Source organism: Lampetra fluviatilis, chromosome 8 (assembly GCF_964198595.1).
Source record: "Lampetra fluviatilis chromosome 8, kcLamFluv1.1, whole genome shotgun sequence".
NCBI classification, from domain to species: Eukaryota; Metazoa; Chordata; class Hyperoartia; order Petromyzontiformes; family Petromyzontidae; genus Lampetra; species Lampetra fluviatilis.
The window spans coordinates 11,520,535-11,544,963 of NC_136282.1; the positions used below are offsets into that span (position 1 = coordinate 11,520,535).

The 24,429-nt window shown below is 46.6% G+C and overlaps 1 protein-coding gene across 2 annotated transcripts in view; it reads right to left on the minus strand.

Annotated features, from left to right (window-relative positions):
• Positions 1–23,346, minus strand: part of LOC144933875 (serine/threonine-protein kinase BRSK2-like) — a 189,543-nt gene extending 166,197 nt beyond the window's left edge. For both annotated transcript variants that reach the window (XM_078859140.1, XM_078859139.1), the window contains exon 1: positions 22,922–23,346. In XM_078859140.1, coding sequence (XP_078715266.1) covers positions 22,922–23,015 — 94 coding nt within the window. In that variant the 5' untranslated portion in view covers positions 23,016–23,346. The remainder of the gene's footprint in view (positions 1–22,921) is intronic.
• Positions 23,347–24,429: the final 1,083 nt, after the last annotated feature.

A 24,429-nucleotide genomic window follows, 5' to 3' on the forward strand; every position in this document is an offset into this window, starting at 1 on the left:
ACCTTGCAAAAGTGATGCAACGATGTGCATGACTTCACATGCAGATATAAAGTACGGTGCATGTCTACATGACAATGTCGCGTGGCATTTTGCCACGCGTATTTTCATTGTCATGTTGAGATTCGTTGGCTACAAGTTATTGCACCCCAATTATACAATGATCAGATTCTTAAATCCTGACTCCGAATTGTCGCAATTCATCGGCTCATGAGGGTGTGGTGAATTGCTCATGACCGAGTGCTCATGCTGGCCACATCTTTCATTGAGTTTTACAGGTGCAGAACTGCAGTCATGCGTGCAACATAATTTTCAAGACTTAAACTTAGGAATACTAAACTTTTTCGATGTAATGCCATCTCTAATTATCCGTCGTATACTTCTTGGGGTAGAGTCGTAGCGCAGTGGCTAGCACATTGCGTTTTGAACCTGGTGGCTCAAGTTCAATTTCCCGGTCACAGCTAACATCGTTGGCGTGCAATTTCCCAACTTGCCCCGCCCTTCTGCTCATACCTCTCACCAACATTGCACCGAAAAGCACCGCGGTGAAGAATGGTCAAACGATCCTCCACAATTGAACAGGGGCGTGGGCAGACCGATATCCCCTTGGCAGATGGACGAAGGACTGCAAAAATGAACGTCCAGTTATGCAGCCCCCCCCCCCCCCCATTGTTATACCCTCACCGGGGAACCCTTCTGCAGCGCCACCACCCACATCTCTGAGCGGAGCGGGCAAATCGATTAATGAGGGAAAAACTCACTCCCTTCGGCGAGCCGGGAGAAAAAGGCACCAACCCCGTAATGGATGAGGCCTTCAGCGCTCGCCGCTGGGGCCGTACATCACGAGGCTTGAGCAAAGCTCTTGGGCGCCGCCACCTCCTCCTCGATCGCGCGCCACAGGCACACGCACGCGCACGCACGGGCACGCGCATGGGCACGTGCACGGGCACGGGCACGCGCGCGCGCACGCCCCGCGACGTTGGGGGTGGGGAACGCGGGCGCGGTGAGAGTGAAGTGCAGGCCAAAAAAACGCAAATACAATTCACGGTGGCTCCCAAGAGATTTTAACACGGCAAACAGTTTTTTTACTTGGGTCCAAAAAAATAATTTGAGATTTCAGTTTTGAGCGACTGCAGAGATGACTGTCAGCACTGGGAAGCTTATTCTCGGCAATGTGGGGAATACAATTTGCAGACGTTTGAAGACTCGGAAAGAAAATAATGTTATTTTATATACTGCATCTCAACACAATGTCTACCGATCCACTGCTGGATGAACACATACCCCAGGCTGCTGCCATTTTTCACAACCCGACGATGTGAGATTCGACCTCGCTCCTGCAAACGAGCTGATTTCAACTATGTCTATAAGTCCATTGTTTTACAATTTATGGAGTCAACAATAAGAATCAATGGGTGTTACAATGAAAATTTTTATTGACATAACGATTACAAATATATTGGCGTTACTCAAAACTCCACAAACGAAAGCCTGAATAGCAAATGCACACTAAGAAATAGCACTAATAGGGTTTTCCCCTTTTTCTTGTAACAAAACTGACACCTTTTGCAAGTAATCATGTTAACATTGGTGTGGACCAATGCGCTTCAAGGACAATGCATACATTATGAGAGTATTGTTTGTGTTTGCATTTGACTGCAAGTATTGTGGTTAATGTTAACATGATTCCTTGCAAAAGGTGTCAGTTTTGTTGCCAGAAAAAAGGGGAAAAACCCTATTAGTATATTTTTGTACTCGCAAAGGAGGCCTAAAGAAATAGCATCTAACAAAATTACTATTCATCAGCAATGTTGTGCATCGTTAAACCCTAACCAACACGTGGCATGCTACAGAAAAGTATCAAAGCCATGCAACGGAGGCTGAACCGCTAAACGCGCTGAGATGCAGGGATGACGATTTTTGCAAATCCAGAAATATGTAGCGAGCCATTGGGGGTAAATCAACCTTTTGTTTATAAAAATCCATCTCCCTGTGTCTATCGCCTGCAGAGGACACAGGTGCTGTCGATGACCTCATCCTGTGACTTGTGTGCCTTCACATGGGAGACGCGCCCTTGCCTACGCAAGCGTAATCTGAAGAGACTCCGGTTTCAAGAAACCGGGAACATGCAATACGTCCTTTGCGCGTCCCATTGACCACCAAACGCATTGCGCCATACGCATTTTTTTCCTTTTCATTTTAGAAATACCTCGTGCACAGCATTTTGTAATACCCTCTGCATGTACCTGTGATACAAACCTTGCATTTAAAATCTCATATCGATTGGAGTTAATTTTCAAATTGCCATTGTAAGAATGATTTTGAGCCATCAGCGGTAGTTCATAACTGGTTATTGATTTTTTTAAAATGCTATCCCGTCACTATGACTCCAAAAAAACCACAATTTTCTCAAATAAATCTAAATATGTTACGATTGACAGTGTACTCCACTGTATGTTCTTGTCATTGTTCGTCTTTTTCCCCAAATTTTATTCCAATTGTACTATCAGTGTCACGTGCTGAGATTGAAGTCCTCTTTCTGAACTCCAGCAGAGTGGTTTATCATCATGATTGTAACAGTTTTAAGTTTATTTTGTTTTATTTTATCAAGAGACCAGGATAGTCTAATTTGCAACAATAACCTAGGGCACCGAAATGATAAATGCAAAACAAATAATAAAAGAGAATGGTCTGTTAAAAGAGTTATTATGGAACTCCTTCCAAGATCCCATCATAGACCTTTCTTTTAAAGCCACAAACTAGGGGACACACTTTCTCACATGTCCTGGTTCAGAGGAACATTCATAACATGGCAGTCAAACCAATATTTTGATTTCACAGAGTTGGAATTTAGCCATCTTTAGAAAAAAAATATTCCCTTGTGAGTGTTTTATTTTTTCGTTATTGGTGACTAGGCGAAGGCCAGGACAGATGGCCAGATTCCAACCCAGAATATGAGCAGTGCCGGCTCAATTCTCTGATCCCTGAGTCACCCAGCCACGTCCGATCACATCCCTATTGCTCCAACAAATATACAGTCGTAATGTTCGCGTGGATACATTCTTGCTTTCAAAGACAAGATGCACAGAAAATTAATTGTAGACATCAGATTTGTTTTCTTGGTTTACACATTAATTCTGTCCGAGGAAATTTAATTGTAGGATATTAGCATATATTTTTTTATTAATTTACCTTGAATGCCATTTTGCAATCATATCAGAGGGTTTTAAATAAAACTCTGTCTGCATTTCGACCGCAGAACCCAGAGTTTTTGGTTCAACTTCTGGTCTTCTTTAGTTCTCAACTCAATGGCAGATCTTTGGATGAAAGTTCCACCCCTACCTGCCCAACATTGAGCTTTCCTCTTCATTTCACTGAACAGCCCTCTTTCCCTCGAGTTGTCAAAAATATTTTTTCTAATTCCACCAACTTCGAGTGCACGATCACAGTCCGTTGGCAGAGACCAAAATTGCATTTCAGTGACAGCTAATTTGTTCTCACTCCAAGCAGCGAGGCACCGCCGTTTGCTGGTCCAATCTAGATTTCTCTAATGTCCCCTTGCTGCTTGCTTGTGACCACTTGGAGCTGAACGTGACCAAAGTGCAAACGAAACTTCTTCTTGGTTCTTTCGGTAAAGTCACGTAGAAGGGAAGTAATAAAATAAGAAAAATAAAACATAATAATTATTTTATTATTTTATGACTTCCCTTCTACGTGACTTTACCGAAAGAACCAAGAAGATGAATCCCTGCAGTCACGAAAGCTTTAAATCGAAATGCAAACGAAACTCTTTCAGGACTCCTAGACGATGCACGTACCAACGAGCTGCATGAAGAGACAAACAATTCCAGATGAAGGGGCGAACATTTACGTCGTACCAAACTGCCGCAAGGTTTGAGCTCAGCATCTCAGATTGATCAAGTCTTGGACGTAAATATGAGATGTGTAATGATGCACCGTTGACATCGATTCGTGTGAATTGTTAAGCTCATGATACCAAGCATCGAATCGCATGCATGAGAATAAATCATAGATTCTTGAATCGAAACGCGACCCATGAATTACGACAGGTCATCGAACCTCTTCGCTTGAGGGGAGGTGGATCCACACACTTCAGGTTAATATTAGAAAAACACAAGGCGCACCCGTTATACTTCATTGAATACATAAGAGTTTACACTTTTCTTAAGTATATGAACATTTCAGTAACGTTGCAAAGAACTTGGAAAATCAAACTCACGAGCACAAACACACACGCACGCACGCATGCACACGCACAAAGTAAGTCCACGTTGGCCCCAGAAATAGAGGCTTTGAAAATGAAATAAAAAACGAATACCAAACCATTTTAAATCTCGAGCAGTCCACGATTGCCTGCAGCACGAGGGCATTGCCATGGAAGGACTCTGAATAAGCCACTGTTCTGCCTATGTGGCGTGAGAGCAATGGGGGCCCTTCTTCTCTCGTCCGTGCACGAAGCCCAAATGCTGGCCAGATATAGACATATTACACACATCATAGCACAGTGTGTGCGTTTTTAAAAGCAAAACATTAAGCCCGTAAGCTCATTCCATTATGGGGCTTCGGTGCCTTACGTAACTTTTTTTGTGTGTTTGTGTTCGTGCATTGTTGTTGCTTTTTCTGCTCAAACTTTGACAGCTCTTATACAATAACTTCAGACGGAGATAAAAAAAAAGGCTCCAGTGATAATGGCACATGCTTTCTGAACGGCATCCGTTGCTTTTGTTGCACCACAAGCCTTTGAAGGACTGCATATTACATAAGTGTTTCCACTTCTGACAAAATAAAAAAAGCGATAATCATAACAGTGGTTCTCACTCCACGTTTAGCTATTTACTAGCCGCTAATGATGATCGCATCTGCAATCAAAATCTAAAATGATCTGTTTAATTACAGCAATTTTCTTGAAAGTGACTGCGATCATCAGTTTACTTTAGTCACTTTCTCCGATCAATGAAGTATTCCACATTAAATTTCGATTTAAAGCTTTCGTGACTGCAGGGATTCATCTTCTTGGTTCTTTCGGTAAAGTCACGTAGAAGGAAAATAATAAAATAATACAAATAAAATAAATAATAAAATAACTCTCACGACGTTTCGGCCACAACGCAAGCAGCCGTCTTCAGGTGGAGAACAGGTCTGTCGAGAAGGCAGTCTGACTCTGCCTTCTCGACAGACGGCTGCTTGCGTTGTGGCCGAAACGTCGTGAGAATTATTTTATTATGTTTTATTTTAATTATTTTCCTTCTACGTGACTTTACCGAAAGAACCAAGAAGATGTATTCCACATTATTGTGGCCTTATCATCGGCAAGGATGAGGCTTGGGTTCGGGTTTCTGGAAGAGATAACGCAGCGCTGGCTTTAAAAATACTACACTGGATCACCCGACCCGTGGCAACGTTTTTCAATGGCCAGTTTTATATTCCTTTGTGTTGTTATTTGCAGCTGCTCTATAGAGCTTTGGAGAGGCTGGGTGCTAACACATTGAGGTCATGCCTTTCATGATCAGCAGGCAAACGGGATTCAAGCGTGGACGAACAACAACGCTTGAACACCGACTCAAGTTCGTATTTGAGAGTCACCTGTCGACATATGGCACAACAAAAAATAATCCACGCCAGTTATTTACTCTAAAAAAATGTAATGCAAACAAGACTGAAATGCACAAATGCTTGCCACAGGTCTGGTTATGCTCCAACGCACAAAATGCGATGATGGTTTTAAATATGAATAAAAATGTTTCCTCAATTCACCACCGCCCATGTTTTAAATATGATGGAGCCCATGCTGTTTACCAGTGCGGATAATGATGGAATTGTTATGCCTCTTGTAAAGGGCACATACTCTACGGCAGAACCATTTTATTTTAGGCCTCACATTAGCAAGAGAGAGATTTTTTTCGCGTGCAAAATCCACCATTATGCCAGATTTAACTCCACAAATTCGCTGGAGCAACGAATGCAAGGTTAATGCGGCAACGGTGCAGGACAACCTAATGCCAAATTCCACGACAAAAATGCACCGGCGGGCCACTAACACCACCCCGGGGCACTTGTCCACGGGACCTCCTGTCCACGTCGCGCGAATGACGCAAAATCAATGCTCAACAGCAAAACTGTTTTGCTTGGCGTGTGCGCCCCCCATAACCCTTGCCACTCCACAACAACGTGCCCGCTATATTGCCCCCCCCCCCGCTGCACCGAGCTTGCATCCAATAAATGCAACGTGTACAACGTAAACACAGGGAAATTGTAGCAATTAATCGGAAAATAAATATGTTTGTCCATTTGAAGAGGTTGAATGGTATCGGGTGTTAATCTGCTGTTTTACGAATATTAATTCAACCCCCTTTTTCTACAGTGCTCAGTTTCACATTAACGTCTTGCGAATCTGTGCTTTCTTTTATTATAAAAAAAGACGTAAATAATTTATACATTTGGGAGCACCAGCGCAGTGGTTCGCGCACTGCACCACGAACACGGCACCCCCCCAATTATATTTCTGGCCACGGCTAACATCAGTGCCGAGCGAAAATGTGAACCGTTCCTGGGTGACCCCCCATTCACCGATCCGCACTGAACAGAATGGTCAAACAACCCCCGTGGCTTACGTGGTGTGAAGTCGCCTTCATTCTGTCGTAGAATGTCGAAGGGTTTTTGTGTCATTATTATTATTATTAAAAGCTGGTCCCATATATGCAGCCTAGGACAACTTGTCTACCCTCATCTCCAAGCACCCAAACGCGGTCGCATGGCAAGCCCCAGGACAAGGGCATCCTGAGGAACCAGAGATCCACTTACCCAGAACGCACTGTACCAGGGGCATGTGGTGGTCATCGCATTGACTCGGAAAAAAAATCGTTATTCTGCTTCGATTTTTCAGGGGGTGAAAAAGAGACGCACAAATACACGCGCCGCGCAAGCGTACACACCGCCGTGTAATTGACGGCGTACATTGGGAGCATTAAATACCCACTGCATACGCGTATACTATACAATACCAACGTGGCAGGAGCAGTGTGTCGCAGTGATCAGCGCGCTGCATTACAAAACCTGGCTGTTGTAGTTCGATTCGTGACGGCGGCTAAGATTTGGCCAAACAACCCCCGTGACTGACGCCGCCTTTGAAAAGCCGTCGATTGACAACAGTCTTAAAGTTATTATTCATCATAACGACCGTGACAGTGTTGAAGTATCACAATTACAACGCAGTTTGGGGGGAATGAAGAGGCACGAGGATACAACTGCATCTCGAGATGCTGTATTAAGAAGATGAAGAACAATAACAAAAAAAAAGAGCTTAATCTTTTTTTTCTTTTTACAAAACTGGGCAAATGAAAAATAACTGCCCGGGTAACTTAACCGTTGCCGCTCAGTTCCAACAATCTGCGGCCAGGCGACCCGCGTGCTGGTGGTGCTGCACCTGGAGGTCTGTGTGCAGCGCTGAGAGCCGTGCTTGAGTGCCGTGGTGGGTAAGGGGCCATCCGTTGAGTAGGTACGCAAAAGTCTGTCAAAACTTGACCCCTGCCCCCCTCCCTGTACGCACGCGGACTTTTTACATCCCAACCCTCACCTGTGTACGTACCCTTGACGCACACTCCCCCCCCCCCCCGAATCCTAATGAACGGCCGATATTTAATCCACGCAGAAACGATCAAGGATTAATCATATTAACGTGTTTAAGCAAATAGATAGTCCACCACCGGCTGCATTAAAGAATTACGTTGCGTACCTTGGCCACTTATTTTGCCGAGCTGCGTGATGGCTGCAGTCAAGAGTACGGTAGCACACAAGTGACACCTCTCCCACAGTCCCACTTCTCCCGGTAGCACTTGTCTGACAGCTGAAGACACTGAACTGTTTCGATTTAAATATTTCGTGACTGAAGGGATTCATCTTTTTGGTTCTTTCGGTAAAGTCACGTAGATGAGAAATAACAAAAGAATAAAAATAAAACATAATAAAATACAATTCTCACGACGTTTCGGCCACAACGCAAGCAGCCGTCCTCAGGTGAAGAACAGGTCTGTCGGAAAGACAGCGTCTGAATTTTTCCGACAGACCTGTTCTTCACCTGAGGACGGCTGCTTGCGTTGTGGCCGAAACGTCGTGAGAATTGTATTTTATTATGTTTTATTTTTATTATTTTATCATTTCCCTTCTACGTGACCTTACCGAAAGAACCAAGAAGATGAAACTGAACTGTGGCTCATTTGACGGCCAATGTAGACGAATTATTATCGAGACATCACCCCCCCCCCCCCGCGTACTATGCGTACGTACATTGTCAGTAGACCCCCCCATCCGCAAGCGTACGCATTAGGGTTAACCTCCCCTCCCCCCTCCCCCATGCGTACGTACTAGATGGATGGGCCCCTAACAAAGCGAGGAGGAGCAGGCTCCACGTGCTGCCCACGGCGCTTGTGAACGGACGTCAGCTGCAGAACATTGGCGGCGTAACACGCGGTCACGTGTTCTTGGTTCTTTCGGTAAAGTCACGTAGAAGGGAAGTAATAAAATAATAAAAATAAAACATAATAAAATAATTCTCACGACGTTTCGGCCACAACGCAAGCAGCCGTCCTCAGGTGAAGACCAGGTCTGTCGGGGAGACGCTGTCTCTGAGGATGTGACTGTCGCCTCGACAGACCTGTGGGTGGTGGTGATGATGATGATCGTGACAGCGTCGCCTCGACAGACCTGGTTTTCACCTGAGGACGGCCGCTTGCGTTGTGGCCGAAACGTCGTGAGAATGATTTTATTATGTTTTATTTTTTATTATTTTACTACTTCCCTTCTACGTGACTTCACCGAAAGGACCAAGAAGATGAATTCCTGCAGTCACGAAAGCTTTAAAACGCGGTCACGTGTTGCCTTTGCGAGGGCTCGCGTACAATGCCGCTTCGAACTCGTGTAACAGGAACAATGATTATTGTTGTTGCGCATAATGATTAGTATTATTATTGTAATTCAAAGAGCGGCTTGTTTATAATAATAGTACGGCAAAACCCCCGGTTTACGTCCGGGGATGCGTTCCCGAAAGGTGCGACGAATTTCGAAAACGACGTTAATCAAAAGCGCTTTTTCCAAATCACCAAAATACTGTACTGTATTACATATTGCACTCTACAGCACGATACATTTATCCGTGCGCAATTCAACATAGTTCGTGTACAGAGTAGGTGGAGGCGACGGACACGAGACAAGATGGATGATGCTGTCCGCGACGTAAGTGTGGTGGATAAGGCGACGCAAATCGGGTTAGGGGTGTCACCAAAGTGACGACGTATTTGGAAAACGACTTATAAAGGGGGAGACGCAGATCGAGGTATTACTGCGCACCACCCATTTGTCAGTCCACTCCTGGATCAAGGGCACGCTCCTCACGCCGCCGTGTCGGCCATACGAGTCATTTGACCTCACTTCACCCACGTCAGTTGTTGGCGGCTGACGAACAGCTCAGATATCGCTCGTCGCCGGTTAGCCATGAGTGGGAATCGAACTTGAATGCGGCTGGAAGCATGGCCACAGCGTGCTGGCCACGATGCTGAGGTCGTGCGTAAATGCGCAGGGTTCCAAAGCACATTTCGACCAAACCAAACTGATAGATATTAATTTTGAAAAGGACGGATGAAAATGTTGTATTGCATGTCTGAATTGCAGTATAAACCCTTCTCCTACATCATCCCATTTGGATGCACTGCTTGGACATAAAAAAAGTGTTGCAATTAGGGTGGTGGTGATGATGATGATGATCGTGATGATAATGATCATTACGATGATGGTAACGTTTGGCGTTCCTCCCCATATGCAGCTTTGCAAATCACAATGTGTTCCCTTTCCTGGGATGTTAAAATAAACACATTGCGATTACACCAGCCCATTACGGTGGCTCGCTCAGTATTTTTTTTCTACAAACTGGAAATTAACCACGACAATCGAAGGCATCTTTCTAAATTGAACCAAAATGCATTCCACGCCCATGAAAAATGTTTTCATTGAATTCTATCGTTGTGCCTTCTCTTCCCTGATGGCCTAGTGTCACAATACAAATGCAGTCCGCTTATCCCCAGTGATGTAGGTGACCAATATCGCAGCCGATGCTGTGGGGTTTGTCTGCGATTGTATTCCTCTTATCTGGGTAAAAAAACACAATCTGAAACCCTTCTGGAATGAACTATGGAGAGAGAAAAAAAACGTGGAAAATTTAAACAATAGTGCCACCCATACACGGAGTTTATGCGGACCCAACAGCTCCCACAGCGCATAAGAATCGCGGGTAATAGGATGATGGGTAAGAGGAGTCCGCCGGCACGAGACAGACTTGCAGGATTTAACCTCAACTGGAAAGGAAATCTCAATTTGGAAGAAAATCTCTCTTGCACAGGGTTAACTGGAAATCTCCACATACTCCGTCCGCTCCCCCCCCACCCCATCGCTGGCTCCCCCCTCCTACTCCACCACCGCACAAATCAATTGCGGTGAAATTGCGCGTCCGCACGTCATCTCTGCACGCCCTGTCCCGCTCGCTCGCTCGCTTCTCTCCGCTCGCTTCTCTGTAAAACGACGGCGCGCGTCCTCCCCGCGATTCTGCAAAAAAAACGCGCCCCAATGCAATTAATTTGCCGGACCACTTCGCATTCATTCGCACAAAGGAGGAGCTCTGAGCTGGTCGACAATGTGAGCGCAAGGCTGCCCCCCACCCCCCTCCTCCTCACCCTCCTCCTCACCCTCCTCCTCACCCCACCACCACTTATTGTGCTCTGTCGTTTTCGACGCCCAGCAACAATTCGCAATCGGATGGCACCGTGGGGCGCACGGCGGAAATGAAAGTGCACTCATTTATTACACAAGCGAAGGAAAGCCAATGGGTTTTAATTAGGACGGGAGGCCCTGTGCCAATGTGCTCACATTTAAGAATCGTTGGGCGGTCTTTGTTTTTGTCGATCCATTTTCCGGATGAGGGCCTCTCCGTAGCATGCGGAGTGGGTGAAATTTGATCATACTTCACCGCGCTCGTCAGTTCAGGGTTAGCGAATGTGCGAAGCGTCGTGATTGCTGGCACACGGTACTGCAATGCCCACTGCTGCCCACAAGGAGGCCCCGCGATAACCTATAACACCTGTGTTTTGCAGCATTTTATACGTACATTTGAAGCACGGACACCTCATAATAATTGTCATAAATATTTAATTTATCCCTTATATAATTATTGTACAGCGTTGTTAATCGCAATTAGCATGGATGACGCTATATACAATGAAATAATTACGTGGATAAATAAATTCATATATTTATGATAACATCAAGAGCAGCATATTTTTCCAAAGTGCAAAGGCATTAACCCATTAGGATGTTTTATTTACAATATTCCATGTGAATGTGCATCCAACGGAACACCATTCAATCCAGTAGACTTTATTTTATAATGGGGCCATATCACGATTATAATCATCTGGAAAACGCTTTACAAGGTGACACCACAATCCAAGAGCAAGGTTGCGATGGGGGAAAAAAAAAACATTATGCTGTACAAGCACGCGATACATATATATAAAAAAAAATCGGGCACGAGCCCCGGCTTGAGCCACAGGGGATGGATGTGGTGGGGAGGGAGGGAGGGAGGGAAGGAGATGGCCAAGGGGAGGGAAATTCGCACTGACGTCAGCACTGCGGAAAAGCACTCTACGCAATACGCATTAAATATCGTTGCACCAGGGAGCCCCCACCCCCAAGCCACCCCCCCCGTCTTACACAATCACCATACGTGCTGTGCCCCTCGCTGTGCCGCGGGTTAAAGCCCTCGCTCAAAGTGCTCGGATCCCCCCCCCCCCCCCACACTTCTATTTACGTGTCGCCGAAAATGAGAAGAAGTCTACGGATATCAAAAGCGAGCGTTTTAATTTCAACGGCACCATTATCGTTGAACACGAAACATCATTAGCCACTTTAGCACCCTTCACCGCTTCTTCAGCGGCCATACATATGTATGGCAAAGGCAGCAACACAACGGTACAAGATGTTTTTTTTCCCCCCATTAAAAAAAAATTTGAGCAGCCTGTCCATCTGTAAATGGCAGATAATATATCAATGTTTTAATGTGACAATGCGTCGTCGCCCTCATCAAGGCTTCGACTTGTTGTGTGTTGGAAATGTTTTTCTTGCAGGTGGTCCAATGACAGGGAGGACTTCCCTTGCTAAAACTGATGTGCGTCATTTGCTTAATGCCCGGGCATCTCGAGTTGAACTTTGTCGGCCGAGACAAATCTTTTACGATACAAATAATAAGATAGTACCATACTCCTAGTTCTTTTGGTAAAGTCACGTAGGTAAAAAATGAAATTAAAATTAATAAAAAAATATTTTTTATAAATTTTTATTTCATTTTTTATTAATTTCATTTTTTATCTACGTGATTTTACCGAAAGAACTAAGAGTATTAATCCTTGCAGTCACGAAAGCTTCAAGACAGTACCAGCTGGATATTGACACACCTGATATCAACACAGTATGACATAAACAATGCACACTTACAGTACACTGGTGGGGAATTTCAGATACAAGGACACTTCAGATAAACTGTGTATAAATGCTCTTGGCCTTGCTCCCAAGGGATGTGCTTATATTCAGCCTTTTGCTGTAATAAAAATAATATAATGCACAGCCAATTGTCAAAAACAGTGCTGGGTGAAACACTCCCCACGCCGCGTCTCTCACAGGTTTATCTGTGAGCATATGTCACCACGCAGGCTGAGTCCAGGTTTGCGAACGGGTATCCCAGCCCGGTTCTGATTTCGCTTACCGTGGAGGAAGGCCTTGAATGGGAATCTAATTCAGGTCATAGGGTTCATAACACAATGGCATAAATACGCAACATACTACCAAGCAAGGCCGTAATTATAATATATATTGGGGGGGACACATCCCCCCCCCCCAATATTCAAATATGCTCCCCCAATATATTGCAAAAAAATTGCTATGCTATGTAAATAAAAACAACATTTTGCTAAACCTTGGCCACAATATCTGGACTTGTCTTCATATAAATCAATGCATAGATTTCTGTTGATATGATTGTGGTTATGGTTGTACTTCATTCATCCCTAATCTCTGCCATTACATACAATGAAACAAGAAATGGTAAAAAAAAAGTAAAAACAGAGCAATGTAATACAAAACACTATTAGACATTATTGTAAACAAAAAAAAAGTCCATACCATGCGTTAGTGCATTTTTTTCTATTTTAGGCAGGAAATTCGTTTTAAAATGTTGATGTTTTTCTGGGTTGGGACCCCCAGACACTGGAAGATTATGTCCCCCCAATGTTGACTCCATGGCTACGGCCTTGTTACCAAGTGTGTCACCCCCACCCCCTAGTTTTATTGGTTTCTACGAATTTAAACCCAAAAAAACTTCTCACGAGAAAGATGATAATGTTCTTAAATTTACAGTGTTCTGCTTGCTAGCGAAATCACCACTTAATTGCACATTAACACAGCTCCCTAAGAATTCTGATAAAATATATTACACGGGTTTTTTTACCGAAATAACAGCTGGAACAAATGCTCTAATTGAACTGAAAGCCTCCTCTCAATTACAGAACACAAAGTATAAAAATCAGACAAGCCCATCCGCTGCAACAGAACATTTAAGGTAATTATGTATGCAGGGAATAACCCCTGAGAAACAAGCTTGTTGTTTCCTTTTGTTAATACTAAAAACACGAAAAAGAAAGCGTTCAAAGGATAGCTCAGGATTGTAATAATGTCGGGACAAATCGCCGTGCCACCTTTCCTACATCGCACCATTGTACGGATAATTAACCTTGCTCAGCCGATGAGATTGATCTTAACAGCTGGGCTCCGGAGGACGCTGTAGCCTCCAACACATTCACTCTTTAAAGCAGGAGGTGGTGCACAGTTGGATGAAGTCCTCCAATCAATCAGCCGTAGGCACCCAGAGAGCCTTGCCAAAAGTTATGCTTGCTCCCTCACATTCTCTTCCAGACTTCCCGAGGCAGCTCCAACATCATTAACTGGCAGAGCAACTTCTGGGCACACCAAGACCTTTTCTCCCATGGCCTAACATTGCAACAACAACAAAAAAATGTATATCCCTTTTTACGTGTTACCACCCAGATGCCGATGGAGTACCCCAATGGAAAAATGAAAGCCAGGACTCCTGACCCTTAGGGCTGGAATTGTCAGGTGATTGGCCACATGTGGCAGCTGAAACAAATAGGATGGCCTCCGAATGTATGCGACAGATGGACAATGTATGAATTTGGGGGTTTTCATCCCTTCCGTTTAATTTTCCTTTTGTTATTGCAGGTCCAAGCCAGTACAAGCTTGGATAAATAGCTTCGTGGGCAAGCCAACTGCTTAATGGATGGGATCTTCAGCTCCATCATAAAAAAAGCACACACACACTTGAGTTTTCGAGCATCCAATAGCAATAAAAACATTTTGGATCGTAGTTTTTTTTTTCTTTAAAATTTACCCCAACTGTGCTATTAGCATCATGACTGTGTGTTCATTTGGATCTCTTCCAGCGCATTGCAACGCTTAGTGTTAGAGAACGGCACACAAAAGTGGCTATCCCAGAGTCACCTCTGGGATTCCACCAAGTGACCTCCGTCCCACGCCAGAGGGGACAGCACTTTCCCTTCCACCCTCGCCACGGAGTTGTAATGTTCGTTGCGTGACAGTCGAACCAATATGTTTTGCCATATTAAGTGTAGCAGCAAGTTTAATGTGATGTGCTTTTGTGTGTGTGTAGTCATTGGTTGCCATACTGAGACTCCATAATAGAGCTTTTTTTGGGTGAGATCGCGTAAATATATAAATGTGTCGTTAAAACCCGCCACCACCCGACACAGCCAACTAGTAAGGGTTGTCAAGTAAACAGAACGTGGCCAATTCGTCACTAGTACAGCACTAGTGTATAGTAGTATAGTGTAGTGTATAGTGTAGTGTATAGTAGTATAGTTTATAGTGTATAGTGTAATATACTAGTACAGCACTAACCGGTGTGTTGGAGAGCCAAGCCACAACATTTACAATCTGAGTGTGACGTTTCGCCAATAATTACAACTAGCTTCATCAGGCGACAGCCAAATTTGTGGAGAAGTCCACCTGTTTCGTTCCTTATATAGAGGCGTAGATGCGGTGACCACGCTTCTGCAGTCTTGCGCGACGTTGAGGGAGTGGGGGGGGTTGGATTTACACGATCTAACCCAAAAAAAACTCTTATGGATGATATTGGTCGCGAAAGCCAGCGTGTTAAACTCACCCTGAGACTATTTATTTGGTGCATTTGATCACCCAGTTTAATCACAAGGAGCTGGATAGATTCAAACACAGGATTTCAGTGGTTTCAGCTCAGTACTACGACCTCTGAGTGACCTGGCCAACTCAAAAGAAGCAGGCCCTTAAATTGATTAAATATTCCACGATTCAGCTGACAAATTACGTCAACCTCGCTTGCAGCTATTAATAGTAACATTCCATTTGTAAAAAAAAAAAACTTTAACTGCACAAGTCCTACGAGATCTTGCAGTCTTTTTAGGATTCCATTTTACCAAACTGTCATTATAATTCTCCAATGTAACTGACAATGGCTTGAGGCAAATCAGCAGCACTGCCACGTTTGGTGCTGAAAGGCAACGCTGAATTCAGTATACCTCTCACTTTAAGGCTTTTAATCCATTTGAAATTATTGTTATTTATAAACTAGACTATAAAATACCACCTGCAGCCAAAAGCATCCCGTTACGGTAAACTAATTGAAACCAAATAAGTCCGAAATGGAATTGTGATATTGTTTGTATAGGATAAACATGTATAAATACACACACACGTCAAGCTGAAATGTTAAGCAATGTCAAACCGAACACACTGAAATGTAGGTAAACGTGGGTTGAATATTTGCTCAATTTTGGACGTAGCGCAAATCAACACAGTACGAGTGCAATTTCAATTTCAAGAGTAAGGCATACAAAAAAGGGTCTGAAAAATCGTGTTGCAAAAGGTCCAGTATCATGCAGGTGAGCAGGACAGCTACTTCAAGGAGGCGTGCAATACGTAGCGCAATGCCATTTACATTGATAAAAGGGAAATGTTGAAAGGGTTTTAAAAGCGAAAGCTTTAATCCTAATCCCTCGGTCGGTTTCACCGTAGTGACATACATTAATCTGTCATTCATATACGACATATCTCTGCAATAGGCAACCGTCGCCGGATTAGAATATGAAAGATGCATTAAGTCCTGACGAAGACTGCTGTGCCCGCGTGCGCATCACACGCACCGTTTGTAAACAGTTACCCCCTTGACGACACTGTTTTTCAAAGTCAAATTCAAATTTCCTAACTCCCACTGAGCCCAAGGTGATCTTAAAAAGTCCTCGGAACCAACATATGTTTTTTTCTGGGGGGGGGGGGGGTGGAGGGGGGGGGGAATCTACAGAGCACAAGGAAAAGTGAGAAAACCCAGCTCATTTGGGCATGAATGATGGATTATATCCCGAATCTATTTATTCACGTCAGCCGAGATTTCTTTTCTCTCTCCTCTTTTTTTTCCCCTTTCAAAAAAAAAATATCCTCTTCCTGCTGCCCGGGCGCGATAATCAACAAAGCTCAGCACATCACGTGGCCCACGCGGTGATTCATCGCAGGGCCGCTGGAGCCCGCTGACATTTTACAGCCACGGCAGCGGTGCGTGGCAGCCAAGCGCTCATCGAGTACGAGCCCCGCGTTCACCAGTCGATGGGGCTAGCCTCTCCGCAAACGAGACTCGGCCCCCTCACCACCTCACCCCCCTTTGTACCCCCCCCCCCCTTATTACACCCACCCCCCTCCTTGTTTACCCCCTCCCCCTTCTCACGCCCCGCCTCCTTGTTTTACCCCCACACCCCCCTCCACCTTCCAGACCAAGTCATGTCAATTGCAGAGGCATGCAAATGTAACTGCCCTCCCTTGTTTAACAAGGCCGAGCTTTTGTCCTCCCGCCCCCCTCTCATCCTTTCATCCGAGCACGATCACTTGATGATCACGACATGCCAGCGTGAACGAAAGAAATGTCACGAGCAGCAGGAGGTGGCGCAGAAGGATGAGACGATTGATTATGAGCCCCGGTGCTCGACAGCTAGGTGGAGAGTCACACTGATATTAGGATTACACTAAGACCAAAGCCGATAGCAACATTTTTTTTTTAAAGAAGTGAATTAAAAAGCGGGACCCTCAAGCTGCAGAGCTGCTGGAAGCTGGAGGTCTCTCACTGCCTCCTTATCTGCAATTTTTTTGCTGTGACATTCATTACTGGGAAACACATCCGCTCTTGCCTAACAACACAGCGGCAACAGCGACACAACAAACCGTGTTTACATTTCCGCGTTTGCGGTGCAATTTTTGGTGATAATTGAGCAAAAGCATACAAGCAGCTTCATTGTGAGCTAACCCCCCCCCCCTTGAAACGTAGCGCAGATACGCACGAACGTAAATATCGACAACATGAAATATACACTGCCCTAGTTTTAATTAAAACAAAAAAAACGTTCCCGTTATTATATTGTAAAATCCATAGTCGTTATACCAAGGCCTCGCTCATATTACATTGCGTGTGGATGTACGAGGGAACCGGTGTTAAAAATAAAGCGATCGGGCGATTGTAAACACGAAGCGCACACTTGACCAACACGTTGAAATTAATGATTATAACACAAGCTTTACACCGCTGCCAGCACACCCACAGCACATCTATTTAAATTTTACCATGATTAAGCAGCTCCCCATTCGCTCTGCCTGCCTGCCTGCCTACCGATGCTGGATGTCCAACGTACACGGGCCATTGTTACTTTGGTATTTACAGCTTCTTGCTCCAAACGCTCGGCAGACACTTTTGTCTGTTTGGGCGACAAAAAAAACCCAAATTGTGTTGCGTTGCATTGTGCTCGGCGCGGAGCGCATCGCAGCGTGCTTCTCCCCGGAGCCCGTCCTCTCACCCTCCCCCACACATCTATTCCTGCTTGGCACAGAGACCTTTATCTGCAAGGAGCATTCATCGAGAGACGCTCTTTTGTTGCGTGGGTAATTTTCCAAATTTAGCTGTCATACTCACCCACAAATGCTCCCCCCTCTCCCCCCTCCTTTTGTGAGACTAGTCACTTTTTTTCTTTACACCCAAAGACATTAGCAAATGGGTGAGCCGGGCCTCATTATTTATCTCCAAAGAGCATTGTCAGGGACAGAGGTTGGTCGGATATAAGGAGAACTTGCTGAACCTTTCAGAGGCAAGCGTGCAAAGCACTACAGCTGCCGTTACCAACTCTCCGGCCTCACCGAACCAACAAACTAAACAAATAAATCAGCAAGAAGCAGCAGCAGCACAAAACCTGGACAGAAGGAGGCAGCAGCTTGCAAGGTCATCTACCCGAGATGGCTCCCCACTAGTACGGTCAAGCACGCTGGCCACGCCGGCCCCAAGGGTACGCCCCGGCCTCGCAAAACAACATCGCAAACGAGGCCCTCCCAACCGGAGCAGAACCAAATGGCCTCCGAGGAATTCCCTCCCCGTGTTCGGGGTCCATGGGCAGAAACACAGGCACGGCGGTCACCCCGAAACCCCCTTCCCCAACACCGTGCCCCTTTGACGGGTCCCCCCCCACACCCTGTGAAGCGATCGAAGCACTCGGTTCATGCTCAGGCTCAGGGCGTCGCGGCCGGAGGCGCTGTTGGGGTTACAGCGCCGTTGAATTCGCGCTCGCCGCGGACGATGGGCACGGCATTTCCAGCGACGGCTCTCGCTTCCTCGTTGCTTTTTGCCAGGGAAGACGCCTCTTATTAAGTTGCCGGGATCCCCAGCGCGCACCGGCTCGTGAAGCGTGGATAATAGCCCTCCCGTAATCGACGTCATTCTCGTCGATCACGTTTATGCCGCACCTTTCAATTCCCTGCGAGTCTCGAGGTACGCACCAGCATATCGGGGCGATGGGGGGTCGGAGGGGGGGGGATCATGTGGATCGCCAGCAGTCATTGTGCAGAGGTCTCTGGCTTGCCAAACAAATTTACTCGCATGCCATTTATTTACAATTTTATAAGATTTCTGGCAACAGTGTCAGGCTCTTGTTTTGGCTTCCACTTTCGCAGCAGACGGCACAGTGTGATAAAAAATATATACTGCGCAGCATTATTGGATGGTTGTTGGGATTTCAATCCATTAAAGCCTGGGCTATCTAGCTGTCGATCTAACATCAAAATGTTCGATTTCTGTTACATTTGTCGCGCAAATTAATGGGACAAGACGTCTTCTGTTGAGCGCAGCTCCACTCCGCCTTTCCCCCACCTCACCCGCAGAACACACCCGCCACTTTCAAATTAAACGTTTTGATTTGTAATTTATCAGCTCAGCAGCAGCAGCACTCAAATAAAGCAGTACAATAGCCTCCCACCTTCTAAATCACGCCGTTCCCAATCGCCTTAAAGCGTCAAGGAGAGGACGGAGAAGAAGAATAAGAATACGAGGGAGTGGTTTACCGAAGAGCGCGTCGAACCCTCGTCCATAAATAATGCAGTGTGGTGAAGATAGTCGGTGGGGCCGCCGTTCCATTACTCTAAATCTATGACCATCATTGACTTCCCGTAACCCGGTGGCCCTGTCCCCATCCTTCCGCGCACCACGGCACCTCCCCGGCGTTCCGAGAGCCACGGAACGACTCACGCCGCGCAGGTGACAACGTCGACCCTTTCCTTGCTGGACGGCGATTACACTCCTCCCCCCACCCCCTCCACCGCCCTCCCCTCCACCGCCACCCCCACCGCCACCCCCACCATCAGTGCCCCCACACAATAGAGGCAGATGGCGAGGGCGAGGTGCACGGTTGGTTCATAACGCGCTGTCGGCTTCCCTACCGCGGCACTGCTGAGAGCCTTCTTGTTCAGCAGGCAAGTGAAGCCAAGCCGAGCACCACCAAATTAACCCACATTGACGGAGACGGACTGCTTGTTGGGATTGTGCGTGTGACTGTTGTGAGGGCTGTTGGTCTGAAAATGTCAATATTATTTGCCTTCAGAAATACACTCTTGGATGAGCAGAAAGGAAAACAAATATATTCATCACATTTTTTCCAATTAGATATTACAGTGTAGAATAATAACTATTTAAGAGGGGGGGGGGGATAATAAAAACAATTACATTGGTTTAGATTAGATTTAAATGGCATGGGTCAGCCAGCCATGTACTCCCGTAAAATGGAACAATGAGGCAGGTAATTTAACATGGTAGTTGTTGCACCACTATACAACGCAAGGGATTCGCTGGCTGTTAGTGGAAATTGAAAATGCACAAGGTTCGCGAGGCTTGTACGACAAAAATTAAAATGCAAATCCCGACTCCTGCAGATCTTTGTTCACATCCGCATGAGCCCGACCGTAAAACAAGAAACACCACGTCGAGCAGCAGAGGCCACGTGTCGTTACGACAAGACACAATTCCAAGACGATTAAAACTGCCATTGGTATTATCAACTCCAAAGTAATAAACGTAACGTGCAATCATTCCAGAGTCTTTATATTTTCACCGTGTTGGCAGGGAATCCTCATCGGCGAAACACAGTGCCCAAAACCTCTTGAGTGAAATTGAATTTGTTACATTTTATTTATATTGATTTTGTTGCAAAGTAACATGACACGATCTGCCTTCCAATGAACGGTTTAATTTCCACATCGTCACAACACGGCCTCTAAACACAATTTAAAAGGCTAATGTTAATGTTGCCCGCAATAAAAGTCATAGGAAAAATATGTACGGCTCATAAGCTTTCAGCCAGACTGCCAAACCAAACGACCTTTTCACTCACAAGCCAAAGAATACGTATTACTGTATTGCAATAAATATTGATTAAACACGACTGCGCATAAAGCAATCGTCGACATAAACGGATACATGATATTCCTTTTGGCAAAAACCCACGCTGAAAACACACCGGCTTCTGCATGGTATTTTATGTTATTTTTCTCAGAAGAGCGGTTAAATGTGCATAACCTGGTCGATAGAAGCCATGAGATGCCACCCTTTTCATTGCTAAGTAAATTAGGAGCCCCATTCTGGATTTCTACCACGACCATTGAGGTTTTTTCTTCCTTAATTCGTGCCCTTGGCAAAACAAAAGTTACTGCTGTGCTGAACCAGCCGCGTGTACATTTATATGTGTGGTGGGGTGGTGTGGAAATTTCTCAAAATGTAGCAGCAGCAGCAGTCAGGTTTTAGATGAAAAAGGAATAAAACCTTGCTGCTACTGCTAGCTGCTGCCCTCCATTGCCACCATCATCGGTTACCCCACCACCCCCCACTGCCTCTCCACCCCCTGCCATCAACCCTGGAGACGCAGCAGATGGGAAGCGGGGATTTCTTTTTCACCCCATCCCTTGACAATCCCCTTCATCCTCCGCCCTGCTAACTCAAAACTGAATCAGTGCCTGAGCTCTATGCAACTACACACACATCCGCACACATGCATGTGCACACACACACATACAATGACAAAGATCCCAGTATCGCCTATATGGGCTGTTGGGGGCAAGCGCTGTTCGTGAGCACCGAAAACGGTCGTCAAACATACAAAGACAAAGATCCCCAGCATGGCATTTACTGCACTGTTTGCGCGAATGCGGTTAGCGAGCGCCTACGAAGGCCGGCACGGCACACGAGAGGGTGGGTGACCAGCACCACGCCCGGCCGCCTTTGTCTCTATAGTGGCGATGTTTACACATCACACTAGGTGAGGCCCAGGAACGGTTCCAATAATCGTCACTTGCGTTTGCCGTGGGGCCGGAATCGAACTCGGGTCGCTGGGTTCGTAGCGCAGCGCGCTAACCGCTACACTAATACACGTACAAAGACGAACACCTCCCGTACAGCCTTTAACAGACCGTCAGGGGCATGTTCTGTTAGGCAGCACCTCTTAAGGCCGGCACAGCGCACATGGGAATGGTGAAACCGGCACCACGCCCGGTCTAGGTCTCGGGGAGCCAGGACCGATACAGATATCACCTGCCACCGACGTTAACTATGGCCGGGAATCGAACTCAGGTGGCCGAATTCGAAGCGTTGTTCCATAACCACTGCTCGACCACGCGCGCACACACACACACACACAGCTCCATCACAACATGTTCAATGGGTTGTTTGAATGTAGACGGGCTGACCGTCCGTAGTAGTCGTGCTGCACACGTGTGCAGGTGTTATGGAGACTGCATTCGAAGGCTGCACAGGGGCACGCAGGGCTGTAGCGCCGCACGCGTACTGCACGTAACCTCAATGAGATTTCGCCGCACTTTTCATTTGCATACAAGCCACCACCATCACGAACCGACAGCGGCATTCGTAAAAACACACACACACACGCAACCATACACACACAGTGCGTGACCTAGCCAAATTGAAGAGCCGATATTCCTCCTTGTGTTAGGCAGTCTTTGTGCGTATTAACAAATGCTGTGTCATGCCTGCTGATATTTACCGCTGGATAATACATCGTCATGTAAGCTCGACTCCGTCGCGTTTCGGCAACGCAGACCGAAGCGTTCACACGCTGCGACTCAAGTTGCGATACGCCGTGCTGCAGATGACGGGGCTGCACTACACGAGCAAACTGCGGCGGCACCACCACGCAAGCCGTGCGGCAGGAAGGTAGCCCCGCGTCTCCCGGAGTCTCCCGGCGTTTCCCGCCCCGCGTCTCCCGGAGTCTCCCGGCGTCTCCCACCCGGCGTCTCCCCGCGTCTCCCGGCGTCTCCCGGCGTCTCCAACCTCCCCCCCCCCCGTGTCACGTTAGGCAGCGCGCCGCCCGCCCGCCCGCCGCCGCCGCGTGTGTTTGTGCGTGCGAACAGAAAGAGACTGGAGCACACCAACCTGTCTGTCCCTTCCCCAACGTCTTCTCCAGTCTGTAAGGCCCTACGTACTGGGCATGCTGCGCTCCTCCGCCCGCATCCTTAGCCGAGGACATCTTTCTCCTTCGCTCCTCCTTCTTGCCCCTTCCTTTAGGCTCTCCTAGGTCCCGTCGGTGGGGGGGGGAGGATAAAAAAATAAAACGAAACACAGACGCACAAGCGAGCGCAAGGATCCCCGGGGCTGAGTCGCAAAAAAGGTTACAACTCTGCCTCGCTTCCTCTCCCCTTCATTTTGCTGCCCGCTTAAGGACAGCAGCCATCCGCAGCGCCGAATCCGGGTCTCCAGCCACAGCCCCCTCGCTCCCTGCCTCGCCGTATCTCATTAAAAAAGAGCTCGGCTGTGGCTCGCTGGCTCCGCTGCCGGCTCTGCATGCTACATACGTGATGACAAGCGAGCGAGAGAGATGGGGAGGGGGTGTAGGGAGGGGGTGGAGGGAAGGGGTGGAGAGGGGGGGAGAGAGCGAGAGCGCCTCCCTGTTCCCTACGTGGTCACTTATGCAGCAATGGGAATTCTTACGGCATAGCGCCACAACGTTCGACCCAATCGTCCGAGGGTGTTTGTTGTTGTTGTTGTTGAGTGTGTCCTCATAGGGCGCAGCCTTTCTTTGCGCGCCTATCTGTTTGCATGCGCGCCTGTACGTGCGCAGTTCTTCTATTTCAATTGTGCTTGTTGATATTCTACGTGCGATGCCGTGCGTAGGTCGTTAGCCGGGTGATTCATTCGCCCGCGTTCGCGAGCGGCGGAGGTAGTAGCCGTGGTGGTAAGTGCGCAGTACTACAACACGGCCTGCTATCATTACACGGGCCCCGTATTCAGCACCACGGAGAGCGCTCTTGATCATCTGCGGCAGCGATGCCCTCTGCAGAGAATCGCGGGCAGCTGCGCGCCTTACGTAACGAGCTTGCCAATTGCTTGCAGCTGTATCGCCTTGGCACCTCTCCCTATTCGCATTTCGTATGAGGCGCACACGCGCACGCAATCAGGTGCGGGCTGTGATGTGTCCGAGAATCCGAAGACGTCTGTCGTTCTAGAATGTATTATTGCGCGCATCCGTCCCTTGAAAGTTAAATGTGCGCGTGCTACAAATGTTGTTGATGAATGAAGACGTGTCCTCTCGTTGCTGCCAACGACCGTTTACATTGAACAAAACAAGGATGGAGAGGTCGCCTTTGACACCGAAGTGCCGCTATGAGTATTCATCGGATGCAAGTTTTGTTTGACACTACAAAAATATTGTTATATATTGCTCAGCAACAAACAAAAAAACATAACCCCTTGTATTGAGTGGTTGCGCAGATACGTGGTGTTTCGAGATAGGGCTTATTTAAGCATTCCGTGTGCAATCTTACAAACCGTTGACCGAATGTTTACAACAACAACAAACAACATACAAGCAAACAATAAGCCACGGCATGTGTGTATGACAGTATCATGAATCGTCACTTGCTGAACCAGTTTGGGTGATCCAA